General features: G+C 38.5%; 1 protein-coding gene and 1 long non-coding RNA gene across 3 annotated transcripts in view; one reads left to right on the forward strand and one right to left on the reverse strand.

Moving 5' to 3' along the window:
* On the forward strand, positions 1-17489 carry LOC119792257 (alpha-tectorin-like). Its single transcript, XM_038298826.1, has 26 exons — positions 1-31; positions 172-243; positions 541-564; positions 764-793; positions 3802-3917; positions 4041-4319; positions 4439-4534; positions 4654-4819; positions 5301-5701; positions 5786-6362; positions 6447-7030; positions 8638-9190; positions 9282-9880; positions 10032-10186; positions 11001-11401; positions 11540-11736; positions 12484-12879; positions 12967-13250; positions 13368-13645; positions 13745-13864; positions 15534-15718; positions 15804-15964; positions 16044-16295; positions 16393-16552; positions 16661-16766; positions 16841-17489. Exons 2-26 carry the CDS (start codon positions 198-200, stop codon positions 16948-16950), a joined length of 6276 nt encoding a protein of 2091 aa, XP_038154754.1. The 5' UTR covers positions 1-31; positions 172-197; the 3' UTR covers positions 16951-17489.
* LOC119792262 overlaps positions 14626-19564 on the reverse strand; it is a 16237-nt gene continuing 11298 nt past the window's right edge. Inside the window, exons 3-7 of one of the 2 annotated variants that reach the window (XR_005281968.1) lie at positions 15819-16550; positions 15512-15712; positions 15138-15209; positions 14879-14995; positions 14626-14790 (exon numbers count right to left, since the gene is read on the reverse strand). This is a non-coding gene — a long non-coding RNA (uncharacterized LOC119792262). Of the gene's footprint in view, positions 14791-14858; positions 14996-15137; positions 15210-15511; positions 15713-15818; positions 16551-19564 lie in introns of those variants that run through there. The other variant, XR_005281967.1, reaches the window with a different exon arrangement.

Consider the following 19564-nt stretch of genomic DNA (forward strand, 5'->3'; position numbering starts at 1 on the left):
TGTTTGCACTGCAGAGAGGCACATATCAAAAGTAAGAAGTGTTTTGCTATCAAATTAAATACTGTCTGGAGCAGAGGGAATATAAACTGTTTATAGAAAGGTTATATTTGATCAATTGACTGGGTTTTGGATCAATATCATTGGTATATCACAAACTACTTTTTTCCTTAGCAAGCTTGACTTTCAACTTTTGAAGAATGGCAGGCAAAATCCTTTTGCCTGTACTGCTTCTGTTGTTTATAAGTAAGTAACCACCCACGTTAACTTTAAATTATTTAATATAATAATATATAATATATAACAATATATATTTAATATTTACTTATATATTATATATTTGAATTACTATTATTATTATTAGTAGTATAAGTCTTAGACATGTCTTTATTTACATACTTCTTTTTTCCATCAAAATGATCAATTTTAATTATACACCAATTACATGTTATTTGCATGTACGATTAAAAATATTTGTTTTAAAGAAAAAAAATGTTGCTATGACCTTCAAGTGTATATTTAATTATGTAATTTTTTTTGTAGATGGAGTTAAAACTCAAACCACAAGTAAGTTTAAATTTGAGTTCTACAGTATCTGTCTGTCTGTTTTTTTTTATTCACAATTTTTAATAACCAATAAGTGTACGTACTTACTTTGAAAGATTTGCTACTAAGACCTTCCAAAGAAAGTAGTACATTAAATATTGCTACAGAATTGGAACAAAGCAAACATTGACATGTTTTATTTGATGTTATCTGTAAAAAGCTATAGGTGGGATGACCACTCAGAGTCCAGGTAAGCAGAAACATTAGATTTGTCTTTTTTGATATTACTGTCATATAAATTCTTAAAAATCTATAAGAAACACTTTCAAATTATATTAGGAAAATGTTACCAAGGTTTTTAAAATAATTTAATTTAGTCTATTAACCTTGCCATAAAAATTAAAAAGTATCTAATGCAGGGGTGTCAAACGTAAGGCCCTCTGAACATTTATTCCGGCCCGGTGGCTGAATGCATTATTGTTATTCAACAACGATTGTTGAAAAAAAACATGTACAGTACTTTATTCAATTGAAAATTTGCAGTTGCTATAATGTCCATGAGGGGAGCTGTGTTTTATTCACTGCAGACAACACTATGCAACACTGCATAAGGTCTAACAGCAGATGGTAGCACTGAACTTCAGGTTCTGTAAATGGCTTTGATTCTGTTGCTTTACCAGCTTTTCATTTTGGCCCTGACAAGCTCATCAACATAATGTCTTGGTCAAAAAAAAAAAAAAAGAGAGAGAAAGGTAGCCACAGAGTGTCAGATTTTTCAAGAAAAATAACTATTTTGTTCAAGGAGGTGAATAGTAAACCTATGTGCCTTGAGTCCCTGCAGCAGGTTTCGATGCTTAAGGAAAACAATACTCGGCACCACAACAACCTCAGCATGGTGAAAAAATACAACCACTTGGACAGAGAACTGAGAAAACAGAAGATAAAGGAAATGTTGATTAGTCTGAAGAAATAGCAATCTGTTTTCACCTGGGGTAGAGATGTTGGTGATGCTGTGGTGAAAGCCACCTACCTAATTGCTAACCAAATAGTGTTAGCAACAAAGCCTTACTGTGAGGGACAGTTCGTAAAGAACTGCATGCTGAAGGCTGCCGAAATTGTGTGTTGCAGATTTCGACAACCAACTCCAAAGCAAAATGGAGTAATTTCTTGCATTTTATGTAGCAATTGGTGAGAGTACTGATAATGCGGGTGTCTCTCAACTCGCCATATGCATTCATGGAGTTGACGAGACGTTGACTGTCACAGAGGACACCACGACAGCTGAAGACATTTTCGGCTCCATTGTTAAGACAGCATTAATAATATAAGCGTTCTGATGGCACTTTAGCGAAAGGATGTTTTGCCAAAAATGTAATTAATGGGCACAATTAAGGAATAGTTGTATTACGAAACGATTTCAGGTATTTATCAAACTCGAAACAGAATTCTCAGTTTTTCGCTCACCATTCACAATCAGAGCTTTTTTGATATGCAACCTGAAAGGATTGATTCGCAAAGTGATTAGGAATTGGTGGACAAATTTCCATCAGTTGGCTTGGACACCTTTTTTTTTTAAATGTCTGCTACCAGGATATCCAAGATTGACAGCACTGGCTGCAAAAATGTTGCCCATGTTTGGGACAACCTACCTTTGTGAACAAATTTTATAACTGATGAATAAAAAAAAACACAAAGCTCCACTCAAATCTCACACATAAGCACTTAATGAGACATAATGCCTGATATTGGTGTACCTGTCCAAGTTAAAATATGCTAAGTTTCAGGGGAAATAATGAGTTAAACTACAGTTTTGAATATTTGCTGAATTAATTCAATTCAAATTAGTGCTAGTCAGTAACAGATTTACAGTGTTGAGTACAATTTTTCTCATGCATGAAATACATGTTACGTGTGTAAGTTTTTCTATGTGTATACTGTACATTTTATGCATCAACAAGAAAGGTGACAATTGTACTTAAACAAATGTCTGTTTAAAACAGCTGGCAATTAAGATTATCAGCTGTTTTAAACAGATAATTTGTTCAAATTGCTTCCCAGATGTGGAGAATTTATTTTAAAAAATTTCTTAAGTTTTATCTGCTTGATGTATTTTGTGGTGCAGCACAGTGTTTTTAAGCTCTAAAAACTGTGAATAAATGTTTTGCAATATTGTAAAACCACTTAAAGCTACAGTGTGTAATAATTACAGGGATATACAGTCAGAAATGTAATATATTATACATAACTATGTTATTTATCATCATCTACGAGCTCAGCCTCTTAACCTTAATATTTGCGTTGCCCTAGAATTCGTTATTTATAATTACATAGGAGCGGGTCTCGCAGCCATGGAGGCAGACATCTTTGCGCTACGGCAGCGCAGAGCCAACAAACTAGCGATTGCGAGATCGCCAAAACGTCACAACGATGTAGAAAAAATAACAGGTATATTTATTATATTAAGTCTACATGAAATATATACCCTACACAGACTAATGAAATACTATCTGTAAAATTATCTATGTAAACAAACCTCATCACTTGAGAAGGTAGGTGATGCGGACATCGTAGAAGACATTTTGTCCCGTAACGCTCACCGTACTGTTGGGGGGAGAAGCGGTGGGGGGGAGATGTTCATGTTGCTGCAGTCTGACCGCTAGATGTCGCTAAAAGTTACACACTGTAGCTTTAAATAAATGTTTAAAAGTATAGTTGAATTTGCACATACTTTTCATAATGTATTTTCTAAAAGTGAAATTCATTCAACATAAAAATCAACAAGTCCACTTTTATCAGTTCTACTTGATCTTGCAATGAGTTTACTTGTGCAGCCCCCTTGAGAACAGATTAAGCTGTACACGGCCCCTAAACCAAAATGAGTTTGACACCCCTGATCTAATGTATTAGCATTCATACTGAATAACATGTTCAATGACATTTATGTAATTTTACATTTGGAATGACAACTCAGATTTCAAGTATTATTAAATTAAAAATCTGTCTGTCTGTGTCAGTCTGTATGTCTGTCAACACTGCACATGATCCTCTAAAAGAAGGGGAAAATAGTTTTCTCAATATGAGTTTATCCAACTGTTTTAATTTCAAACAAATTTTTTTTTTAAATATAATCATTGACTTAAGTTCTACACATAGCTTTTAACATTTCTTTGATCAAAACACACATTTTTTAAGCTTTTTTCTGTTCTCCAGGCAAAGAGTCAACTGTTTAATTCGTTAATGTGTGCTACGTCTTTTTAGGACCCCTCTACCCAATTGGTGGAACGACAAGCTCTCGATCCGATGATGGAAGCTCCCCACAAATTCCGCTGCTTCAAAACTTTAACTATTTTGGCCAGTCTTACTCTCAGATTTATGTATGTTCACCTCATTTCCTATACAATAATTAACTTTTGTTTTTAACTGTAAAAAAATTATTTCTAACATTTCCCACAATAAGTAAACATATCTTTTTTAATTCTGCATTTTTACATTTTTAGGTGAACCACAATGGACATCTGACCTTTGATGCCCCGTGGTCAAGCTATTCTCCTCAACAATTTCCACTATATGAAAACAGAGACATCATTGCTCCATTCTGGACCGATTTAGACAACAGAGGAAATGGAAACATCTACTATGTTCAGTATACCAGTGGCTCTATTCTCCAGCAGGTTACACAGGACATAAATACATACTTCCCAGCACTAAACTTTCAGGCCAGCTGGATCCTTATTGCAACATGGCATGAGGTTGCCTATTATCCAATGACTGGAACAGTAAGTGGTTATCTTTTGAAAGGGTATATGTTTTTTTATAGCTGCAACTTATTTTATGTGTGATGTAAAATGAAACTAAATAACCTATGTTTAATCAGCAAGACCTTTTTTTTTCACAGCAAACAACCATTCAGGCGGTCTTGGCTTCCAATTGGCAGTACTCGTTTGTCCTGATGAATTATGGGTCCATAGCAGAGACAAACAGATTAATAGAGGTGAGAGGCATTCCAGTTAATACACACAACAGCAGGTTTGTTTGTTTTTTGATCTCAGCCAGTGTATATTTTCGAAAATGTCACATAAATATATTTATTCATAAATATATAATTTCCAGGCTGGATACGATACTGTCAGTTCCTCTCACCACTTTACCATCCCAGGATCATTCTCTGCAAACGCAACCGGTCCCAACTCTGTTTTAAGTCTTAATAGCAACGTCAATGTACCTGGACGCTGGGCTTTCCGTGTAGATCATGGTTTAACGGGCTGCACTTTCAATGGTAAGAACAAATGGTATTTTAATGTACCTCTTTATAAAGATAAGTACATATATCGGGGGGATAACTCTAGGCTAGGTTCTCATGGTGGAACGGAAGGACCATTATAAATATCAGCACTGAATACTGAACAGTTCTATAATTATATCCTTTGTTTTTAACTCTTATTTGACACCAGTCCAAAATACTGCATATTTGCACCATATATATTAATGGTCTGAACTTCCATAGCAATACATTATTTTGTAGCATGTTTTTTTTTTCTCGCGCACTGTTAACACTTTATCAATGCTGCAATTTAAGGAATTGAAATGTTATGAAAGCTGTACAAAATGAATAACAATGATTAAGTTATTTCTTAAGATCATTCCGTGATTTCAGATTCACCTCAAACTAAACAAAAACAGAAACTGACTTAACATTAATGCAATATGTAGGATAGAACCAAAGCCTTTAATGTCTCTTGTACTTTTTTTGCTTAAAGGTCAACCTGTACAAATTGGTGACTCTTTCTGGAGTGACAGCACTTGTGCACAGAGGTGCACCTGCACCAGAGCAGGGCTGCAGTGCTCCAGTGACCCCTGCTCCTTTTCCCAAATTTGTCGGCCAGCTTCCTTTCAATACTCTTGCCAGACAGTGCAAAGACGTACCTGCACCATCAGCGGGGATCCACATTACTACACCTTTGACAACGCGGTGTTTCACTTTCAGGGAACATGTACTTATGTTTTGTCAGAACAGTGTCAGAATGAGTTGCCTTACTATAGAGTTGAGGGGAAGAACGAGCATCGTGGCAGCACTCATGTTTCATGGACACGATTGGTCAAAGTCTTTGTCTATAATGAAACTATTGAACTTGTTAAAGGTCATCATGGTGTGGCTAAGGTAAAAACTATTTTATTTACAGCACTAGTTAATAAGCTTTTCATGTGTTGTTTATATTTATAACATTTTTTTTACTGCTTTCAGGTTAATGGAAACTTTGCCACAGCTCCCTTTTCCCTCAGAAATGGCACTATCCAGGTTTATCAATCAGGTTTTTCTCTGATCGTCAGCACTGACTTTGGTGTGATGGTGTCTTATGACATGAATAGCTATGTCCGGATCAGTGTGCCCTACACGTACCAGAATAACACCTGTGGGCTATGTGGAAACTTCAACAATCACCCTGAAGATGACTTTCAAACCCGTGAAGGTGAAGTAGTGAGCTCTGATGTGGTTTTTGCAAACAGCTGGAAGGCACCAGGGGATGATGAGCCCGGCTGTGAGGCTCAGTGTGGAGGATTGGCCTGTGCCGCCTGCTCAGCAGATCAGTCAGCATTGTACAGAAGTTCTGCTCACTGTGGTATTCTTGAGGACAGTTCAGGGCCGTTTGCTCCCTGCCATCAGCAACTCCCTCCAGGATCCTTTGTGGACAGCTGTGTGTATGATCTGTGTGTCGGCGGAGGGTATCAACCCATTCTGTGCCAAGCGCTTAATGTCTACTCAAGTCAGTGTCAACAAAATGGTATCCAGCCACAAACCTGGCGGAGTTCTAACTTCTGTGGTATGTCTGTCATTCAACTTAAATTATTTTAAATATTTCTTGTGAAATGTCCAGTGACTGAGATTAAATGTCTGTTTCATTTAGAAATCCCTTGCCCAGCAAATAGCCACTTTGAGCCCCAAGGTACAGGATGTCCAGCCACATGCGTCAACCCTAATTCCACCCACAACTGCCCCCTCCCAAATCAGGAGAGCTGTGTCTGTGATTCAGGCTACGTCCTGAGTGGTGGTGTCTGTGTCCCTCATGCTGAGTGTGGCTGCAGCTTTGAGGGTCAGTACTACCGCTCAGGAGAAACTGTCATATTGGATGCAGACTGTGGGAGGCGCTGCAGTTGTAGCTATGGCTCCATGAGCTGCAGCCCTCACAGCTGTGGTCAACATGAGTCCTGTAGAGTGGAGGATGGAGAAAGAGGTTGCAAACCAAACAGCTTCTCAACATGTTGGATAAGAGGCCCAGGATCATATCAAACATTTGATGGGCTGATGTACCAGTACCCTGGAGCATGTCGCTTGACACTTGCTAATGTCATTGGATCTTCTAATCACTCCCACTTCATGGTAACCATGGAAAAAGTTCCGACGGGTGTGCAAAGTTTTTCCAGGGCTCTAAAATTTGAGGCAGAGGGAACACACATTTCTATTGAACTGTCAAGTAGTGGCCATGTTCAGGTAAGTTACTTAAATAATTTTCTACTGATAAATTAAGTAAAAAAAAAAATCTAAATGTAATATCAGATTTCTTTTTATTCCAATATGTTCAATTTCGTCCTTACTTAACAGAAATGTGTGGCACCTATTTTTGGCAGCCTTGCTTCTGGCAGTGAGCTTGAGGGCTAAAATATGTGTTTTGTGCCAACGACCTGACTGCATAGTTACCTGTCTGAGCATTAAGTAAAACTTATGTGCAGACTTTAAACTCATACTGTATCACTCAAAATCTGTCTGGCCTGTGCTCAATTCTGATAAACTCTGCTCTGCCACCTGTGCTCTTTTTTCGCTCCTTTTCTTTGTGCACTCCTCTACCTCTCTGTGTGCACTTGACTTTGTCTTTTACTTGCTTGACTCCATCTCTGCATGAGTTTGACCTGACCTCTGCTCGTTCAGCTCCATCTGCGCACTCCCACCTTGATTAGGTCTGTGTAAAAGAACCACTGGCCTGTATTTGTCCAATCAAAGAAATCTTGCAGTGTGCACAGAAACGTTATTGATCATGCAATAGAAAGGAGTGAAGCAGAGGATAGGTGGCAGAGCAGAGTTTGTCAAGGTTCAGCGCATGGAAGGCAGGTTCTGTGTGATGGGGTGTGAGTTTAAATACTGCACATCAATCTCACTGCTTGGTCAGATTGGCCAATGCACGCTCAGGTTTTGGCACAAGAATTACACTATAGAGGGCAGCTGTGGCTACAATGTACCTTACATCCATCAGTGTTTGTTTGTGTGACTAACTAAATGTAGTGTATAGCAAGTTGGGGTCCTTAGACTTGATTGAATTTTGTACAAGTATAGGTAATTTACAGTTTTACCATTCTTATTATTGTTATTATTTCTAATACACAGTATAATTATATTATTGATATTAATTCCACTTTCTAGTACATGAATTAGTTTTTTGTATTATAATAGAAGCATAAAAAATATTTGGCCAAAAGCATTTGATTTAGATTTAGCTACCAAAGAAGGTATTATAATTTTTTATATTAACAGTTATGGTGGTGCTGACATATTAACCTGTGCAAAAACACTTTTAAATAATGCTAAAGAAGCTGGGTAGTCGAAGCTGGGTAGTCCGTACAGTACCTATGTTAGCAAAAGCTATAGCAAAAAAAAAAAAAAAAAAGCTTTTGTGTGATTTATATAACATATTGCTTTGGAAAAGTCTATTCATGATTGTGCGCTGACAGTTTGCGGGGTTGCCCTGGTAGAACTAATCTCAAACCACAGTTTAATTGATGTGTTAAAGAATAAGGGAAAATCTAAAATATTTTATCAAGACTACTGAATTCATATGTTTCACGATTCTATTATTTACATTTTGGTTTATCCTGTCAATTTCAAAAGTTTTGCTAATTCACTCACGTTTTCTTTACCCAAAATATTTTAAGCTCTTAAAATATCACAAAAATTAAGAGAACACAATAAAATATACCCAATTTCAACTAGATGCTGTTCTTGAAATTTTGGAGTATTTTAGGTTTAACTATGTCTCTCAGAGGTTGAAAATAAGTCTTGTGACAGTTGAGGGGTTAAGGTACTGTATTTTTTTTTATGTTTTAAAGGTTGATGGTCAGCTGACCAGACTGCCCTTCAGCTCTGGGTCCAACAGAATCCGCATCTTCCAAAGCAGCACACAGAGCATCATCCTTCGTACAGCCTTTGGTGTAACTGTGCAAACCGCCTGGCCTCATTTTGTGGGTATCACTGCACCAAGTGTCTACAGTGGGTTATTAGGTGGACTTTGTGGGAATTACAACGATGACCAGCATGATGATTTCCGTACACCCAATGGCACTCTGGTCAGTGATTCTCAGGTGTTTGGGAACAGTTGGCGGAGTGGATCCCTGGCAGATCATTGTGTGGAAAGCAGATATCATAACTCTGCAGCCAATTTCAGTTCCAGTGAGTACTGTGGAGTTATTAGCTCCAACACTGGGCCATTTACATCATGTTGGGGTGCAGTGGACCCAGGGCTGCAGGTAGATGCATGTGTAGAGATCCTACAGGGCTCCAGAGATCCAGCGTCAAAACTCTGCGAGGTCCTACAAGATTATGCACTGATGTGTCAACACAACGGCATTTCCCTCGGACAATGGAGGAATGCAACTGGCTGTGGTATGTTTTTGTGCAACATATGATAGAGATGCCTTTTAGATGAATACATTCACCCTTAATTATTCCTTTTAACAATTTTTTTCCTCTCCAGAACTTTCCTGTCCTCCAAACAGCCACTATGAACTCTGTGGAAGTTCATGTCCATCGTCCTGTCCCAGCCTCTCTTTCCCCTTCACCTGTGACACTCAGTGCCAGGATGGGTGTCAGTGTGATGATGGGTTTGTTCTGAATGGTAACCAGTGTGTCCAACCAACATCATGTGGATGTTATCATGAAGGGCGCTATCGGCAGGCTGGTGAACAGTTCTGGGAGGGTGAAGAATGTCAGAATTTTTGCACCTGTAATGGTGTTACTGGTGTAGTCCAGTGTTCCCCAAACACATGTGGACCTCAGAAGTCCTGCCGTGTTGTTGAGGGTGAATTTGGCTGCCATCCCAACCCTCATGGCATCTGCTCTGCCTCTGGAGACCCTCACTACCTCACCTTTGATGGCAAGGCCTATGACTTCCAGGGAACCTGCCGCTATGTTCTGGCAACAGTTTGCAATGAAACTGAAGGTGTTAAACACTTTTCTGTGCAAGCAAAGAATGAACCATGGTTTGGGTCGCCAGTTTCTATCACGGCTGAAGTTTTTGTTGATCTATTGGGCTATCAAGTGCGCATGTCAAGAAACAACAGGGGAACAGTGGAGGTAAGTCAAGCTGTTCCTAACAGAAGATTGCTGAATATGTCTAAAACTATCTGTTCAAATTGGATTGCAACGGTTTAGTTCTACAAAATTTGCACCAGTATATGTCCATAAATTCAGTTTTATATCCTTGAAACAACTGTCCACTTCACAGGTAAATGGAATCACCAGAAACCTGCCCATTGTCTTCAATGGAAGCCTTTCTATTTTTGGAAGTGGATCCCAAACATTTGTCAATGCAGACTTTGGACTGAGCGTCATGTATGATGGAAGTAGCACAGTGTCCATTAATGTGCCCCCAATCTACAGGTAGCCTTCTGTTATTCTATTTGAAGGCTTTTAATGGCAGGTCGTTTGCATATTGTTGTATTTGAAAACCATGTTATTAGTTATTTTTAGTTCATAGGCTAATGGCTTTTCTGACAAGACATGATTTTCCATGTAGTCACTGTTTGGTTTAGTATTTTTGCACTGTGCTGCACTTGCTGGTCAGCAATGTTTTTGTTGTCAGCAAAATTCTAGCACTAGCCCTCTGCTAGTTAGAAAAAAGAGCTGCGAAAAGGCTGTGAACGCATGATTTCCCGCGTCAAGAAAGAAGATTGTAGAGTCACAGTTTGTGAAAGCTCTATTTTTGCAGTGGCTGGAATAGCAAACATGGATAATAAAGTTTGGGTAATTCGGGCACACAGAGAATTACATTTTTTGCTTCCTTGTCTGTCTGGCTAATAGCTCTATACCCCATAACCAATGTGCCAGATGTGTAGTCTTCGTTGTGCACCATAGTAGAATATCAACATGGCTGAACTCTAACTACAGAGTGCACTCCAGCTCTCTAATGACTCCAGCCATTGAGCATGCCCATCCTGTCTAAGTTTGCTAATGCACTAGTTATTTTTTATACTTATAACTATAAGAGGAAAGCTAAATTGATAGCTAATAATATACCAATATACACATAATTTATTGTTGCTGAAGTTATTTATAAATGTTTTGTATTAAATCTTGTCTGCATTTCCTAGCTACTTGTGAAAGTTTTATTATTTTATGTTATGTATTTCAAACAAAATGTATACACACAGATGATTCTATACAAACTTTATGCAGTCTATCTTATTTCCATCAGAGGAAATACATGCGGTCTTTGTGGAAACTTCAATGGAGATCGAAATGATGACTTCCACTCCCCAAGTGGAGAAGTGGTCAACACTCCAGATGCTTTTGGGGCAGCCTGGAAGGTTCCTGGGAACTACACCTGCAGTGATGGCTGTGGCTCCTCATGCCCTCAATGCAATGATGACCAATCTGCCAGGTCCCAATGTGAGGTGATTCAGGCAGCTGACGGCCCCTTCAGCTTCTGCCACGAGGTGGTGGATCCATCGCCATATTTCAGTGACTGTGTCTTTGATGTCTGCGTGTCTGGAAATCGAGGCAGTGATCTTCTGTGTAGGGCTCTTGAAACATATGTCAGTGCCTGTCAGTCTGCTAATGTCCATGTCTATCCTTGGAGACAAAACACCACCTGCAGTAAGTATAGAAGGCTCTTTGATATTAGGGTAATCAATTGAACAAGTGTTTTATTTAACAGTCTCTTGAACCATTGCATCTTCTCTGTTTAAACTTGTTTTATCCAGCTTACCATATTTTTTTTCCTACCATATAAAGGAATTGAGTGCCCAGCCAACAGTCATTATGAGCTGTGCGGAACAGATTGTGGCCACACCTGTGCCAGCAGCATTGATGCCCTCTGCGACCATGTTTGCTCTGAGGGATGTTTCTGTGATGATGGTTTTTCCAGGAGTGGAAGCAGCTGTGTCCCTGTGGAAAGCTGTGGCTGCCAGTATGAAGGCCTGTACTTCAATGTAGGCCATTTAAGTCCCTTGATTTTAGAGTTGGCTCCGAAATGTGGAAAATAAGGGCCCAATGAGAACATTTAAAGTTGCTTAAAAAAAAAAAAACTCATTACACTATAAACTAAGAGATATAATTTGTGCATGCATCTTACATGAAAATATTTATCATGTTACGGTAGCATCTTTTCCGGTTTTCTGTCTTTTAGTCTTTCCAAAAATACTTGCCAACATGGACTGAAAGACCACTCAGAGAGGAAGCAGAAATGCATAAAAAGATTACAAAAACACAGATTATAGTTTCCAAAAGTAATCCATAAGAAAAAAATATATATACTATTCTTGCACTTAGGTAAAATAAATGTTTAAGGAACTTTTCTCTGCAATTAAATCAGACTTGAGGTTTGTCTGATTTATAGTGAGAGAGTAGCAAAAGCTTTGTCAATTTCAAAGTATGCAAATACAAATTAGTACATTTATTTAAGCTGTCCACTAGCTATTTGGGGAATGCATGTTTGAAGACACAAGTTAAGTGTGACAATTTGTTAAAGAAAACATGTCACACAAGTTTGTTTTAGGCACACAATTTACTTGTTTATGAAAGGCTAAACTGAAAGGAGTGTAAAACTTGACAAACCTGAATCATCAAACTTGTTCCACATGATGCAGTTTTGAAGCTATGATTTAAACCTGAGAAGTAACATTATTTATGTATACTTTCACACCAATGAATACTTTAACTTTTATGTCACCTTGAAGGCTGGTGAGTCCTTCTGGACAGATGGATGCTCCCAGAGATGTGAATGTGAAGCACCCAATGTCCTCAACTGCTATCCTTCATCATGCACTCCTGCACAAGAATGCTCTATCAGAGATGGTCAGCTGGGCTGTCATGATGCAATGTCTACCTGTACTGCATGGGGTGACCCACATTACATCACCTTCGATGGAGCCCTGGCTCATTTTCAGGGAACATGCTCTTACATCATTACTGAGAGCTTGAGCCAAAGTAACAATGAAACTCACTATAAAGTAGTGGCCACCAACAACCACAGAGGGAACAACCGTGTGTCATTTGTGTCATCGGTTGATGTATACCTCTCAAGTCCTCAAGAGAATGTTCATGTCATTCTTGGACCTAACAAGAGAGTGAAGGTAAACTTTATTTTAAATTTATAATAAATAACAGTTTTTCAGGGGTTCAAACTTTATTTCTTATTCCCTGAACTCTCATCATAACAGGTGAATGGAGCTGAGGTCTCTCTTCCCACCACTGCAGGAACCTTTGGTCAGCTGATGAGGCAGGGAAGGTTCCTAGTGTTTGATGCTGGTGATGTCATAGTCCAGTTTGATGGCCGCAGTACCTTACATGTAAGAATGAGCCGCCACTATCAAAACAGAGTCACTGGAATGTGTGGGAACTTCAACAGTGATCCTACTGATGACAAAGTTTTTCCCAACGGTACATTGGCCCAAAACGACAATCATTTTGCCCACAGCTGGAAATCAGAGACAAGCCAAGCAGGGTGAGCTCAGGTTTAATTTTTCTGTCTTTATCCCAAGTTCTTTGATTATTTAAAATATCTATTTTTACAAGAATTTGCTGCCTTTACAATCTTTGAAATGTTTTACAACTTTTCTAGATGTGGAGCCACAGATGACAGAAGTGGTGGCGGATTGGATGACTGCCGCTTTATAGAGGAATACACGGAACTCTGCCGAGTCATCACCAACACCAGTGGCCCATTCAGTTCCTGTCATCTCCACTCTGACCCACAGCCATTTTTCACATCATGTGTTTATGATCTCTGCCTCTACACACCAGCTAATGGAATGCTTTGCTCAGCGGTCTCTGCTTATGAGGAAACCTGCAACATTTTGGGTTTAAATATTCCTGATTGGCGTTCTCCTTTGAACTGTGGTATGTTTGCCTGGTTCAATGGATTCCCAACCCCAGACTCTTTGACTGGCCACATGCTTATGTTTTCTTAATGTCTCTGCAATTTCTTATTTAATTCAGCTGAGACAGACCCTTGTGAACAGCTGGACTGCGCAGATTATGAGTGGTGTGGAAAGAAAGATGGGGTATACGGCTGCTTCTGTGATGAGCACCATCATAGACCCAACAATGAGAGCTATGGTAATAAAACATTTAAAACCTTTTTGTATTCATATGAAAAGTTTCAGTAATATTCAAATCATTTAAGCAAAATCAAATCTGAAACATTTTTACACTGGTATTTAACTGCTGTTACTCCCTTAGTGCAAAGGTCCGGTCAGCAAGGAACAATCAATGGATCATTATCTATATCTAAAACTAATACGTTTGCGGTAATGTAATAAATTTGGCATTAATCAATAAAAAAATATATATATAAAAAATTTTTTCATCACGATCAATGAGTCTGGGAGTGGCCATTTATGCCCAAATATAGTAATACTCACTCCTGACATCTTCCGGCACTGATGTCACGGTGTGGCAAGCCTAGGGCCATTCTTCCCGCTTTACAAACAAAATCAATAGGAACTATTTTACCTGCAATCAACAATTATTTTAGGTTTCGAGAGGATTCACCATTGACATTCATGAGAGCTATTTGTCATGATGCTTTTAAGGGATCTGACCCACATGCAGAAAACCACTCAGAGGACCAAGGGAAAGTTTAACAGGTTTATTGATGAGGACAGCAGGAGGTGGAATCTTGAACTCAGAGAGAGCTGTTTAACCGGAACTAGAAGTGGAAGGGAAGTTCACAGCGGTTAGTTCAATGGCCGTAGGAAACTGAATAGAGTTTTAGAGCATGGAGGAAAAAGGGACTCACGTAGGAGGGGATCTAAGTCAAAGCCTTGAATCCAGAATGTGTGAGCTTTCCAGAGAGAGAGTAACTCGTTGGAGGGTGGACAGTTTGGTGGAGTTGGACCCTGAGGAGTATGAGAGCGGACTGCCACTTAGATTTCTGATGGTACTTCAATGGATTGTGTGGAACTTTTCCCTAGCTCAGTGTGAACAAAAAAATATCCTTCCCGGGGGAGAAGGCCAAACCTTCCAGTCAGCGGGAAGACTACCTGCCAAAAGGCAAAACAAAAAACACAGTCAGTCTCAGAGAAATGAAGCACAGGTTAGACTCAGCTAATCACGGCTTGGCTAGAGTACCCAAAACTGGCAAACACTCTGGCGTCGAGGTAGTGGCAGTCAACGGCTCAAATACTCCCCTTTGATGAACCAATGAGCCGCAGCTGTGCAGGAGGACCAACGAGGACAGGGCGCCACCTGGTGGTGGAGGGAGAGACAAACACAAAACAACCCACACATACTGGATTCCTAACACTATCAGCAATCCAATGCCCACATGCATGGCAGTTGGATGTTGCGATACATCGGGTAAAAGTGAAAAAAAAATTGGTTATTTCACCTTTCTGATTCATTATCCACGAGTCCGTCAATGGATTGCCAACTTGAAGAGGGAGGATTTGCAATCGAACTTCTGGCCAGAGAAAAAACATGTTATATGTAGCCAACAGTTCGAAGAAGAATGTTTTCAGGATGACTTTGATAATACAGCATTGAGACTTGAACAACAGCCGATATTACACCTTGACGTCACAAACCGGTAGGTGGCAGTAGTGTTCATTGAAGAACATGAATGCCTCCAAAAAAGCATATTCAAATGAAAATTACTCTCAATTAAAAACACTTATCATTTATTGAACAGTACAAAATAATTTTATATTTAAAGTAGTTTCTGAAGTTTGAATTCTAAATATGAACAGACTTTTTACAACTAACCTGTTGTCTTTCTGGTAAGCAGACTCGAGCATCCAATGTGCCAGCAGTTCAGGCACCATGTCAATATCTCGCTGTCAACTGTTTGAAGCTGGCTTCCATCCAACTGCTCTCCACCTACGAGATTCCTCCTGCAATGGGACTCTGCAGGACGGACGACTGATCTTCCACTTTGACAATGACAACCATTTGTGTGGGACAGCTCTGAGGGTGCAGTTCAAAAATGAGAATATCATCTATAAGAGCCAAAAAATCTTGTTAACATCGATTGACATGAGTTTGTTTTACTTTTTAGAGCAATGGAACTCACTTCATGTACGAGAACACCATTCAGGGGAACGTGGATCCTCATGAAGGTCTAATCAGTCGTCAGAGGAACCTTCATCTGCAGTTCTGCTGTATTTACCCTCTGGCTCAGGCACTGTCAATGTCTGTAGGCATCAACCCTCTAGAAAGGTGATGATTGTGTTTGCAGTGTCATTATGAGTATCAAAAGAATAAAACTGGATGCTCACAAACAATGTTTATTTTGTAGCATTTTGAGGAAGAAGCTTCCTATTGGCATCGGATCTTATCGTATGAGAATGATCCCCTACGAGGATGAAGACTTCCGCTATCCCCTTAGTACTAACAGAAACATAGAAATGGAAGTTGATGAAATGTTTTATGTGGAAGTGAGAACAGAAGGAGTGGATCAGCGCCAGTTTGCCACCGTTCTTGACTCTTGCTGGGGCACGCCAGTCAATCAGGCCAACTACCCTGTTCGCTGGAATCTCATTGTTTCACAGTAATAGAGAAAATCTTGTTGACTTTTATAACTCTAAATGGTTAATTTTCTCCCAGCTGGCTGAAATTCTTACTCCTGCATCTGTTTTGTCACTCAGGTGTCCTAATCCAGAAGATGGAACAGTAGAGGCGATTCAAAATGGTGTCTCCACTGTGGCACGTTTCTCCTTCAGGATGTTCACCTTTACCAACCACACAGAGATGTTCTTGCATTGTAGTGTCCACTTGTGTCTTCTGAGAAACAACAACTGTGCACCTGTAAGTACAATTGTGTGCTTAGTGTGGCTCTTTAACTGTATGTATATAACCTCCTCTTGCATATATCCTACCAGCTTCAGAACCTCTTTTATTTTACTTTTTTTCCAGCACTGCTATCCAGGACACCACACCCGATTCCGAAGGGACATATCTTACCATGACTCAGGAGCTCTATCCCTTGGGCCACTAGTCCTTAAGGCACAACAGAAGACTGGTAAAATTCTCTCAAACTTTCTTTGCTTTGTTAAGAAAAGATTATACTTTAACTGATGGCCAATTTCTTTACAGGTGTTTCTTCGATAGGATCAAAAATCCAAAGAAATGGGGCTTCAGTCTGTCTGACATCAATTGTTACACTGATTTTTAGTTTAATAATGGCAAGAATCTTGGTGAATTGAGATCAAAAGAGAATCGTACTTTCAAATCTGGTAGAATATTGTTACTTATGGTTGATGTTGGTCTACGGTGTTTTGGGTTTCTTGTTTGTACTCATAATTAAATTAAAATAGAGGAACTTTTATAGGTAGAAATTCAGTTTATTTGCTTTGCATCTTTAATAATTTTGTCAAATCAATATTACACAAAGACATGCACAAAAATTAAATACTCAGACATGCTGGTGTACATGAGGTAAAATGCATTTATAAATTCTAGGTACCTAAAGCACAAAAAATGTATGGTTGGAATGGGTGGTGTAAACCACTGGAGGTATTAATATAATTTTAAGTGTGGTCTTGTTTATAGCATTACTTATTGGTATCAGAGAATCAAAACTATTACTTTGTTGTGTATTTTATGTATACATGTACAACTATCTACGGAAAATATCTAAAAATGTCAAACTTTCATTCAATATCTATATTCTGTTTATGAATTTTTTGGGTGCAGGGAGATATATCTGCTTGATTATTAAATAAATTAATAAAGGTATTTAAATATATTTGATTAACTAGCTTTAATCCTTTTTCTTTTTTATAAAAGCCTAATAAAACTAAAAATGCTTCCTTCGTGGCAACTGGCTTTCAGAAGTACTAAAAATTATGCAAAAACTTCTGCAGTTTAGTTTTAGTTTTAACAAAATCTCTTCTCACATGGTAAGTATTTATATTTGCATATCCTCCACCCATGAATTTGCGTGTTTTGGTCATTTTATATCATTTAATAAGCACATTGATGACGTTACACACAAAAATATTTCCACACGCTGCCTGCTAATGCAAATCACTTTGCACCTATGAAGATCTGCTCTGTGCGCACAAGCACGTTGGCACCTGTTTTATGATATGCAAACCCTTTGAAGATCTCACCCTGTGTGAGGACCTACGTTTCCTTGGCAAGCAATTGTTTGTGGTACGACTGGTGAATCTGATGTTAGATGTCAACATTGAATTTTATAACTGTAGTCACAAATTTATAATTCTACATATTTTTTCAGCCAAAGTAACACTTTTCATTTGGCAATTCCTTAAAGGCAAAAAATGGGCTCCTGTATGTTTATATGCATTAATGAAAACTCTGACATCTAGAAGTAAGTTTAAAAGATTCCATGTAAAAATGTTTGTTCCACCCCATCTGTCCTCTCTTTTCGAAATCTGAACACTTTGGTCTTCAATGGTGTGTACTTTATTCTGGAAGTGCATGTTTACAGCTGAATCGTGTCCACAACTACTGGCTTTCCTATGCTGTGTGCTGTTTGTGTTGTTGTTGTATGTTTTTTTTTTTGTGCCTTTTTTATAGGAGGCTTGGATTTCTTGCTGTACTGGATTGCATTAACAACACAGCTCAGCTTAAGTTTGGGTGTTCCCAACCAGTTTTTGTCTGCATGTGTTGTTGGGTTTAAAATTTGCAGGTATGTTGTGTTTCGAGAAAAATCTTTCTCAGTTTCTTAGAAATTCCTGACACTTGTTTTTCTTCTGACTTTAAAGAACGGTATGTAAACTTTCAAGAATTTCCCAAGTTTACCAGCAGATAGATCCAAGTATACCGTACTAGCAGTTTACTAAAAAATATACTTTCTGAGACTAGTTAGGCCCACATTAAGTGTACTTTGAAGTATATTAAAAGTACCCTTTTAAGTATACTTAATAGTTTTAGGAATACATGAATTTACTTGGAATACATCTCCAAGTCCATTCATTGTTTATAAAAGTATACTTTAAAGTATATTGAAATTAGCCTTTATACTATTGTTATAGTGACAAAATCATGTCCTACTATATAAAAAGGTTTTATATGAGTTTGTTTAAGTCTAACAGCTTATGTGACCTGGAATGTTAATCTGGACGAGACACCAATGTTCTATTAAAGGTATAGTGTAGGATTTTCAGGAATAGCTGACAAGACCTGCCCTCTTCACTTTCAAAACAAAATGCACTTGCAAAACCCCGTACCCGCTCCTGAGAGGTAGCACCTATAAAATGCGTGCAAGAGCATGCACAAGCCCATTTCTCCTCTTTCACACTCTGTTTAAAAGTTGTTGTTTGCATCACTCACACAAGCTTGCTTTTCAAAAGAAGATTTGCAATTTTTCCACTACGTCAGACTCAGGACGGCCTTACATAAACATATCACCAGTATGATTGACAATTAGGAAGACCACTTATTTTGATGATGCATCCAGAAAAAGAACATCCTCTACCATACCTTTAATAAAGCATCCTATTGTTCAATATATTTGAACAAACATCAGTCTTAAATTCTGCAGCACTAAAAAGGTCCAATACATTGTAACAGCAAACCCACTTGTGGGGTTTGTCCACACCAACTGCAAGAAATCAGCCAAAAAGGTCATACTTACTGTATGTACACAAGTCTCCACCACTTTCAGATACTTTAGTTTTGACTCAGTTTAAAAATAATCTGTTCCAATATAAACAATTTAAAGCTCTAAAGATCTATAAGACATGTGATATTTTTAGGTAAGAGAAGGAACAGCAATTCAAGGAGATGAGCTCTGAAGAGATTGCATAGCCAGAATATTTCCTGGAGGTGTTCCCTGCTGACAACAGATCT

Source organism: Cyprinodon tularosa, unplaced genomic scaffold (assembly GCF_016077235.1).
Source record: "Cyprinodon tularosa strain WSP-4 unplaced genomic scaffold, ASM1607723v1 ctg416, whole genome shotgun sequence".
Classification (NCBI taxonomy): Eukaryota; Metazoa; Chordata; class Actinopteri; order Cyprinodontiformes; family Cyprinodontidae; genus Cyprinodon; species Cyprinodon tularosa.

Bases quoted from the DNA above. Each gene is read 5' to 3' on its own strand.
- LOC119792257 (XM_038298826.1), top strand. From the start codon at position 198: ATGGCAGGCAAAATCCTTTTGCCTGTACTGCTTCTGTTGTTTATAA. The intron at 4,820-5,300 runs GTAAGAACAAAT...TTTTGCTTAAAG, and splicing joins AACGGGCTGCACTTTCAATG to GTCAACCTGTACAAATTGGT. The intron at 15,719-15,803 runs GTGCAGTTCAAA...TTTACTTTTTAG, and splicing joins TGTGTGGGACAGCTCTGAGG to AGCAATGGAACTCACTTCAT.